This window comes from Notothenia coriiceps, unplaced genomic scaffold (assembly GCF_000735185.1).
Source record: "Notothenia coriiceps isolate Sejong01 unplaced genomic scaffold, NC01 NC01_scaffold00037244, whole genome shotgun sequence".
NCBI lineage: Eukaryota > Metazoa > Chordata > Actinopteri > Perciformes > Nototheniidae > Notothenia > Notothenia coriiceps.
Window position 1 is genome coordinate 18,706,323 of NW_011369945.1, and position 10,195 is coordinate 18,716,517.

At 44.5% G+C, this 10,195-nt stretch overlaps 1 protein-coding gene across 1 annotated transcript; it reads left to right on the forward strand.

Moving 5' to 3' along the window:
- Positions 1 to 320: 320 nt before the first annotated feature.
- nexmifb (neurite extension and migration factor b) lies at positions 321 to 7,784 on the forward strand. The gene has a single exon (XM_010793804.1). The coding sequence runs from the start codon at positions 356 to 358 to the stop codon at positions 4,511 to 4,513; it is 4,158 nt and encodes a 1,385-aa protein (XP_010792106.1). The 5' UTR covers positions 321 to 355; the 3' UTR covers positions 4,514 to 7,784.
- The last annotated feature ends 2,411 nt before the right edge of the window (positions 7,785 to 10,195 follow it).

Sequence of the window (10,195 nt, forward strand, 5' to 3'; positions counted from 1 at the left end):
TTATGTGTTCAGAGAATTCGCTAGGATTTCTGTGTTTCTTCTCTCCTTTTACATTTGAACATCAATCAAAAAGAAGCTTTCTCACCTTGAAATTGGTATTTCGTCTTATTGAATCCAGTACCAAAACTGAAATAATATAGTTCAAGCTGGCATTACAAAATCACATGTTGAGCTCTACGGGGTTGATTGACACTAATTGAATTTCAGCAGCCAAGAAAAATATGTCGGTGTAACTACAGAGTAAAAACAATAAAAATGTAACTTCAGACTTTAAAGATTTTAAAGATTTTAAATATTTCCGCTTTGTCCCCCTGCAGGAGTATGTGAGCAGAGTGGCGATCTGAGTCTGTGCGGCATGGTTGATGCTGCCCTCCCTCCATCCTCCCCCCCTCCTGCCGCAGAGACGTCACAGCAGGCCGGCCCCACACACCAAAGGACCACGCCTGCATCGCCAACCCTCTCCCTGCCCCTCGACTCTGACCCCTCTTTGGGCCTGACAGTGGCCCCCTGCCCTCCCTCCGATGATGCTCCAACTGTAGTCCCCCTCCTTCAGCACACTCCCGCTCCCACACCACTTCCTTCCCCAGCTGTAAGCTCCTGGGGCCCAACAGAAGACGGCCAGAAGACTTCCCTTCTGCTGCCTGTCGCCCTCCCTCTGTCAGTCACCACAATGATGGAGCCTGGCACTGTGTCTGCACTGACAGAGGAGTGTCTTCTTCAGCCCACCCGCACCTGCCTCGGCTGCTTCATCGAGACCCGTGATGCTACTGACCCTAATTCCATACAAAACCCGCCTCATGACCCCAGCACCAACCCCGACACAGAGACTGGGCTCAGTGTGAGGATAGGCGATGTGAGCCGAGAGGACTTCTCTGACATCAACAACATCAGCATCCAGTGCCTGAGCCATGCGGGGGAGGCAGTGAGTCACTATGGAGAACAGCTCCTCTCTGACCAGCTACTTAGCTTTCCTCTGCCGAAAGGTGAGGGCAAGAGAGCTGATGGAAACAAAACAACGGAAGACTGTGATGACCCGGAGGATGACGCAACAGCTAAGAACTTGTATGAGGGATTGTTACTGGACAAAGTGAGCGGAGAGGAGGTTCTGCTGGCTAACGCCGGCCAGGACTGGGGCTACTTTGAATCCTTCATCAGTGAGAGTAAGATGGAGCTGCTGGACCTTTGTTCAAAGAATGAACTGTCAGTCAACCTCTTCTCGGAGGAAGACGTAGACAATCTATTTGACGATGAAGACGATGATTCAACGTTGAGCAGTGATGTCTGTTCGCTGAAGATTCGCTACGAGTCTTTCCAGGACAACATGAGGGAGAAAACAAACGTGCTCCAGGAGGAGACACAGTTCAACTTCTTCCCCAGTGTCCTGGCCAACTGTGCCAAGAAAGAGGAAGGAGCGGGAGGCTTGAGGAGGAGCGCTGAGGAGACCAAATCTGATGAGCTCATCCTGGAGACAGGGCAGGAGGGGAAAGCTGCAGACTGCAGTGGCAGGAGCCCCCTGGATGGTTCCCAAGGCTCACCCATGTGCACTCCCAAAGTGAACTACCTAATGGACTTTAATTCCACGGAGGAGTCAGGCGAGTTCAGCGATGACAGCTCCTGCACCGGCTCCTCCTCAGACACCCTGCAGGAGGGCAGGTTCAAGAAGGGACACTCAAAGAGATTGCTAAGCCCCTCCAACCCTCTCAACTACGGTTTGCGCTCCAAGAGAAAGGTTCGATACAGTGACGATTACTTATATGACGTAGACTCGCTTGAGAGTGAAAAGAATGCAGAGAAAAAAGAGAAAGCTCCAGTTGGTCAAAAAGAGGAGGAGGATGTGGACTGGTGCCCCAAAAAACGTCGGAAATCCTGTCGTAAAGAGCCGCCAGTGGTCATCAAGTACATCATCATCAACAGGTTTAAAGGAGAGAGACTCATGTCGGTGAAACTGGGCAAGTTGGACCCTGTGGATACTGTGAGCTTAAGCACAGAAACAGTGAGCAAATATGAGACACTGGCTCCTCTGAAGGATTTTTGGCAGGAGAGGCAAAGAGAGAGACAGGAACAGCTGAAGCTGGCTGCCAGAGATAAACAACAACGCGGTTTTCATCTAAACGGACGCCGTCATCGCCCTTTTAATTCTAGTCATCCCAAAAGGAAATACAAGATTGCAAACAGGCTTAAGGTTCAGAGGATTCACGCTGTGGAGCAATCAGCAACAGTACAGTGCTTTCCTCTCTCTGATCGGGGCCAGGGAGGTGCCACTGAAGAAGAGGCCACCCCCACGGTAGGGGGAATAATAGCAGCCCCAGGCCTCCCAGTCACATTAGACACAAACTCCATCACACACACAGTCACAGCCAAGAGCCGCTCCCAGGAGAGGGAGGAGAGGGAGGGGAGGAGATTGGGAGGAAATAAAACAGTAAGGATAAGGAAATTCAAAAGCGAAGCCAGGCTGAGGAGCAAGAAAATGAAAGAGGCAGAAGGAGAGGAGGGGAGGAGCGTGACAAATGAAACTGTCTGTGTTGCTGCAGCACATATCGAGGACCCCGCTGCTGGGTTGGAAGAGGCAGGCATCAGTTCAACTACAGTCAAACCCCATTTCTCTGACAATACCACCACCGCTCACACATCGGAAGATAAATTCTCCTTTGTTTCATCCACTTGCTCTCCTGACAAAGCTCCCCCCTCAGAGGCAGTGGAAACGGGGGTCCCTGTTATCCCGGGGGGCTACCTGCAGACCCTGTTAGATGCCACAGACTCCTCCAGTGGGGCAGCTATCTCCTATTTCCCCCAGCAGCCCTCTAGGCAGCAGTATCCTCTGGGGCTATCCCTTGAGGAGAAACAGTTTTCTTCTCTGCGACTCGCTCAGAGCTGCGTCCTCTCCCCCCCCTCGGAGTCAGAGCTCCAGCAATCCCCCCAGAACTGCCCCAGCTTCCCCCAGATGTGGCACACGCAGCTCTGTGCAAGTCACAGCCAGAGCTTTGGGCCAGAGACCCCTGAGACTCCCATCTTACCCAACACCTTCCCAGCTGCTGTGCCCCTGAACGACAGCCTGCCAGTGTCTAACTACAGCCAGCTGAGCCCCGAGGCTGACAGGCTACTTTATGAGAAGAACTACCTGACGGAGGCAGGGCTGCAGCCTGGGGCCGATCTGCAAGTGTGTCAGTCTGCCTGTGTGGAGGGCCAGGTGCAATACCAGAGAGGGTCCCTGTGCACAGACAACGGCAGGCTCATCAGTTATGACTCAGTGGGCTCTCTGTCAGCCTCCTCCAGCAATTACAGCTCCCTCAGCCTCAAGTCCTGCGAGCGAGAGGGTGAGGAGGAGGGCCGCGACAGTTTCTTAGCTCATTGCAGCCCTAAAGTGGTGATTCAGCAGAGTGTGGACGCCCTCACCCCTCTCAGGGAGTCCTCAGACCTGCTGGACATCTCCAACTTCACCCCAGACAAGTTTAGACACTCATCACTGTCGGAGCTCTCCCCTCCCGAGACCCCCAACCTGTCCCCCCAGGTGGTGGGGCGTGAGATGAAGATGGCGGGGAACGTTGGAGACTACCAGGATGTTAATGAGATGAGCATGGACTGCAACAGAGAGGTAAAGTGGAACTGTGATGTCATGCAGCAACAAGAGCACACAGCAAACGCATACACTGTGGAAGACAGACAGTTTCCGCTGCACAACTTCAACAGTCAGGATGTGCTACACTTAGACAAAAAGGAAGAATTTGATGAAAAGACTGGTGAGATGTTGGCTGGTGCAAAAAGCATTAAGTCAAAGAGGAAAGGCAATTGCAAACAGACAGCTGCAGGACAGAGCCCAAAGAAAGTCCGGGCTCCCAGAGCTCCTAAGTCAGAAAAGGTCAAGACCCCCAAACAGAACTCACGTTCTACTAAAAAGATAAAGGCCATGTTAGAGGGCAAGGCAGCGAAGAACCAGGCGGGTAGTTGTGGCCCGGGCCTGACTGACAGTAGCAGCACTGGGGACTGGTCTGGCGCCGGCTGGTCCGAGAGCAACAGCCTGGTTGGGGACGACCAGAGAGAATTCGAGGAGCCCTCAAATATTCTGTCCAACATTGTCTCTGGCATGGCAGAGGTCCAAAGGTTCATGATGGCTTCCATTGAGCCACTGTGGAATCCCATGTCGGAGGCCTGCATGCCCTCTGAGGCCAATAACCTCAACCTAAAGACCCTAAAAATCTTAGCAGGCACAGAGGCCGACCTGAAGAAAAAAGGAGCTGTGCTAACGGGGGCCGGGAGAGGCAGGAAGGCAGGGGGAAAGGGAGGGAAAAACCAGGCCAAATTCAACCCCTCTCATCCCTTATTCCCTCAACTAGCGCTGGGCTGTAACATGTTTGATAAACCCAACTTTATTAACCCTGGGCCCGCACACAAAAAGCTGTACCGCCACAAGACCAGTGCAAAGTTCCCGCGGATTGAGACACTGAAGGGGAAGCGAGCTGAGAGAGACCCAAATAAGGACATAGCACTGATGACCTCTTTTGAGAAACTGAGGTAATATTTTGTTATCAGCTGCTGTTGCACCCCCTTCTCTCTCCCCCCCACTACCTGCTCAGCCCTCCCTCCCAAGCATACCTACACTGACGCTATGCCAGAGCTGCATGAGTACTACGTTCCCCCCTGACTACTCCCACTTCCTTTTAACCCCCACCCGAAGAGGATATTAATATCTGCATGAAAAACTTCTTGTACTTTGCAAACTACCTATTGAGTGATTGTGTCAAGCTTGATTGAGATTTGAAACGACCATGGCTGCATTTTTCTTGCTTTTGTTGTTTCTGCTTTGTTTGTTCTTCTTATAGTCGTTTTTGTTTTACTTTTGTCTGAAAAAAGAATAAGCCTTGAAAAAAGTTCTGTCGCCTTTTTTGAGGAACTTTGTTTTTGTACTTTCTCAGCAGAACTTGCTCCCCTGAATAATGTATTTATCCCCCTTTTCCCTAAAGATGTAGCTATATACACAAATGCATTGAGTGACATCTACGCACCCCTCCTCCTCATCTGTTTTTGTACGCAGAATATGGATGTCCTGTTGTTGCTGTCCTTCATACACTGCCTGGCTCATTTCAAGAAGGAAACCTACGATTAATGAGCCCAATTTAAGCCCGAGACATCTTGAATAAACAAGATGGGACAATTTTGTATTGATGACATATCAGACGTCTTTTTTCCCCCCTCAAAGTTGGAACGTCTCCCCATTTCCTTTTATCGAGCGTTTCTTTTTCCTCTGGAGTTTAGAGGAATCTAAATGTACATTTTTACGCCTTGCAAATTCATAAAAGCTCCACCCTCAGAGTATTTTTGTCAATGTTGTTGTACAGAGACATGCAATATTTGCAAAAAAAGATGATTATAATCTTAAAATCAATGTGCCAAAAGTAACAATGCTGTGTAAATGACCTCTTATATATGTGTGAATATTGGCTGTTCCTCTTTTCTATCCATTGGAGTATTGGCTGCTCGGGCTGGAGACTCCTTACAGAGACTTGCCACTACAGGAATTCTTTATTTGGGACTTTTCTCTCTTCTCTGATGAAAGGCACCAACAGCTGGCAGTGGTACGCCACCACTCACTAAACCAAATCAGAAAGACTCTGAATTCTCCTCGTTACCCCCACTTTGTTTGCCAAATTCAATTTACCTCAACATCGCCTGGCGCTGAGAAGCAACAAAAAAGAGGCAAAGGGGAGATCTGCTCTGAAGGCTACTGTAGAGGAAGACGATGAAAAGAAGAGATGCTCAAACGAGCTTTCTGTGGACCACGGAGAGTGTAGTGCAGATGTTTGAGGGTAAGCAGGGGAACTATTTGTCAGTCGGGGCTGTGCCTCGCTGAATAGCTGTTTTGTACTGAAAATTCAAGGCAGTTTATTACCCATCGAGATTCTGATTCACGCATCAGTCGTGAATGGACATGACATTTTTGCAGTTAGATTTAATGTGAATGTGAAAGCAGTTTTCGGTAAAAATGGAAACAGTAATCTTGTAAATGAAGGAAAGCATGTCTTTGAATTAGCTCCACATGGGAATCTTACTTCTATCTTACCTGAGATGGTCATTTAAACAGTAATTTTTCTTGACATTCTCATGTAATTTGTGTCTTAACACTGCCATACCTTATAAGTTGCACCGCTGGTGTGTTCAGTCTATTTATTTTGGTTCTGTTGTCACATAATGTCTTAATTTTTCTTCTTTTTTTGAAGATCATTTTTTATATGGTGTCTTTAACTGTCATTTCAGTTGTTGATGGGTCAATATTTTGGCAGAAAATAATATCACTAGAAAATCAGAGCCAGATAAAGGCACAAGTTGAAAAAGAAAATGTATTGATACTATCTGATCCAGTGTGTTCCCGGGGCCATTTTTATGAATTACTATGGGCTCACTCTGCCTCACTGCACTGAAATAAATCCACCTTAAAATGAACCATACAATCATGTTAAATCAGATGTATTATTTGATTTTATATACTACATGTATTTCAGGAGAAATGCAGAGCCACTTCAACTTGCTACAAGAGTATCTTTTATAAATATATCCTCAAACAATAGGCCTTTATTTACACTTTCTTTTGAATGTTGAATATCATTTTTAAACATAGCAGTAATTACATGAGACTGCATGGAGATGTGCGGACAAATTAAGCTTGATTCAAAAACAGGCCTTGTCACACTGGATTTGGTCATTCTGAGGTGATAGTAATTGATTGATTGCATATGGCAAGAATCAAAATCAATCTTTCTCCGTCTCTTATTTTTTCTATCCTCTCTGCCATGATCCTTTGTTTCTTTTCTCCAGTGTATCAGGGTTAGGACCAAGCTGCTGATGGGAAGCTCCTCATGGGCTGCACGCCCATTTAGTCTGCCTTCTCTCATTTCTGCCTATTGTCAAATTGAATGTACTTCTCTGAGTTCATTGTTTCTTTGTTGGTTTCTCTTGTTTTTGTTTTTATAATGTGCCACTGTTGAGCTGCCTCATGTTAATGGTGCTAAGAAAGCTGACAATTATTTTATTTTATTCATTTTCGTTTTCATTTTTTTGTTTTCCCAGAGTTAACAAAAAAGAAATGCAAAATAGATTAGGTACCTAACCCTCTTATGAATGTATATTGAAATGTTATGTTTGATGTATTCACTTCATGATTCTTTGACATTGATTGAAATTACTTTTGCTCTTTTCATTAAAAGATTACCGAGCTTTATATATACTGTCTAGAGTTGTTACCAGAAGGAATCTTAATGAACTCTTGACACTACAAAATCTTGTATATTTTTTGTGTGCCAATTTGTAACATATTTTGTAAGTGTATATTTTTCTTAGAAAGTGCTGTGAAGTATTTGTGTGTGTGAGTAACCTTTTATGCGCCTCTATGGGCAGTGGAAAGGATATACAACGACAAGTTTCTGGTTTTAAAAACCAAAATATGAAAGTATCAACAGAAAAACTAGAAATATTTACATTTTGTTGGGAGTTTTGTAATAAGACCATGATCTTGTTGTGAGAGTGTTGTGTCACTGTGCAAAACACAAATAAGCAAAGAAAAAAAATGAAAACCTGGAAAAAATATATAATTTGTGAACAATTTGCTGTTTTATAGATTTTCATGTAAATTATTTGAGTATTATTTTGTTTTTTGTTTTGTTGTAACTGTTGCAAAGGTTTTAAATATTTGTGATCAAGCCTGTATGGTGATAATGTAATATTGGTAACTTGCTGAGTTTTGTAATAATGTTTATGGAGTAAATATACAAATTAAAATAAGATTTTGAATGCTGCTTTCTGAAGAGCGTTAGGTTGTGTTTTTTACCACCCACCCTTTGTTGTTGCTAGTAACAACAGTATACAATGTACATACAAATGCACATAAAAGCTTCACACTTTTTATTTCTCTGCAAACAGAATATGACATTAAGTGCACAATAGGTCACAATGCATACAGTTTAGTGAAGCCACTTAATACTAGACAGCTTATTGATACTGTATGTCAGAAGTAAAGTAAGTAACAGATGTTCAAAAATATCGACCCCATCTATGGTACTGCTACAATAATAGTAATAGAAAAAATATATAATCTGATATACAACGTTTGCTATTTCCACAAAATGCGTGAGTGTAAATACACCCTCAATAACTTGAATAAGTCTGTCCTTATTCATTATATTGGGAGACTCTTAGTCGCAAGGCATTTTAATTTCTGCACAAGCCTGGCTTTGGCTCATGTTATTTTAATGTCATATCTAATTAGTGCTCAGGGTCAGGCATTGCTAGAGTGACTGCTCATCCATAACTCTGAGCCGGGCTGCTGTGGTCCACACTGCAACTCATTCTGGCATGCTTAATTGGAGCTGGAGATACTGTCTCACACCATAAACAGATCCTGTGATGTATGCCTCCAAAATTGTCAGGTGGTATTAGCATTGTTTTTGTTCTTTAGTCACCCATAGCCAATAAGGGAGCAGGCAAGTAATAAGATGGAATGTCTAATGCAATGGATCAGGTTCACCTGTGGTTATTAAATAAGACCCATAGTTGTTTTGTCAGTACGTGCTCACAATGCATGGACAGCTGTAGACTCTCTCATTAGGAACATTGTTTCTCTTTGTTTTCTTATCATTACCCACAAGACTGCAGGGTAACATTGCAAGACTCAGCATACCCACTTCTGATGCAGACATTTACTTAATGAGTCAAATCAGAAGAACATACAAACAACACAATTACCCACACATTGTTTTTGTTACGCTTGCTGGCTTTACTGTTAGTTGTGTATTTCAAGGTTTTAAGGTTAAATGAGGAAAAACACAATTTTCCCAAACGGGTCGATGATGGCTGCAATTGTTCTTTTTAGCTTGTTTTTTACACATTGGTTTACAAATGTTCTGTAACTAGATGCCACCTACTGCCAAAGGGTCATCCCAGGGTATCTTCTGTCCTGCTGCTGAATATTAAAAGAACCCACCTCTGCCCAAACTAAAGTCTTGGCCCAGCTATAAGCCGGAGCTGTTTCTTCCCTTAAAATATCTATTGTTCTTCCAATTTTAAATTATGATTTCAAAGATGAAGAGAAATGTATTCCTCTTGACTTTGGTTTTTCTATTGGACTTTCTTTGTGTGTTTACTTGGATGCATTAAAAAGTGAGTGCATGGCTTTAAGTCCTTAACTGATCAAAAGTTGCCTCACATTTATAATAGTAATTTAATTGAGAAATCCTGTTTGACTATAGTAAAATGTTTGTAGACAGACCTCCAAATAATGTTCAAATGTAGTTAAATAGTTAAGAAATGTTATGTATGAAGTGTAATTTTCTTTCAAGCAATTTCTCTAAACTGCCACAGATTTAGATAGATAGATAGACAGAATATAATTGGAGGGATGAAACTCTCTTTATAGTCTATATATATATATATATATATATATGTATAGCAGGAGTGCAAATTGTCTTGCAACTGGCAAAGACTCTTCCAAACTACCCTATCCCTAGACAGAAATATTTTGACGCACAGTAGTCGCATCGCGTTACCTTACTATAAGGTACGACCGACTACAGTGCCGGTTCCCCGTTCTCACATGTCCTCCAACTTATCTCACCCGGGCTCCTGGCTGGGAACTCCCCTGTGGGTGCCCACTGTCCACACAGCACCCTGGAGCGGGAGGTCCTCTGCATGAGACAAGGAAGGTCTGTCCACCTGACCTTGTGAGTCCCGCCTCAGTCTCTCAGGCTACCACATAACCTCCGCGACTCCTCGCTACAATACCCGGCTTTCACCGCTTACGACGTCAGTCAAGTCCTAGGTCCTCCTACTCCTCTCTACCCCCTTGGTCCCAAGTCGGCGGTAGTCGTCTAGCAAACACTGGGACTTGGTCTCAACAAAGTCACCGACACCCGCCTTGGCCATTGGCCTGACCTTAAAGAGTTTCCGGCAAATCAACCTCTACAGGACTTCGACCGCTGTTGATGTTACATATTGACAGAATGGTCGTACGGGTACGATAGTGACCGGACACCGTGTTGTTCATTCAAACATGGTCTTATCATTCGTTGTTGTAAGGGTTGAGCTTCTGGTAGAGTCGTTCGATTTTCCAGACCGGGTAAAACCGGTCAAACCTTCTCAGAAACGGTCAACGTCTGTTTAAACGTGAGGACGATATGTATATATATATATGATATATATATAATATATATAT

What these genes read in the sequence shown, in the direction of transcription:
- nexmifb (XM_010793804.1), top strand. Translation starts at nt 356, where the DNA reads ATGGTTGATGCTGCCCTCCCTCCATCCTCCCCCCCTCCTGCCGCAGAG.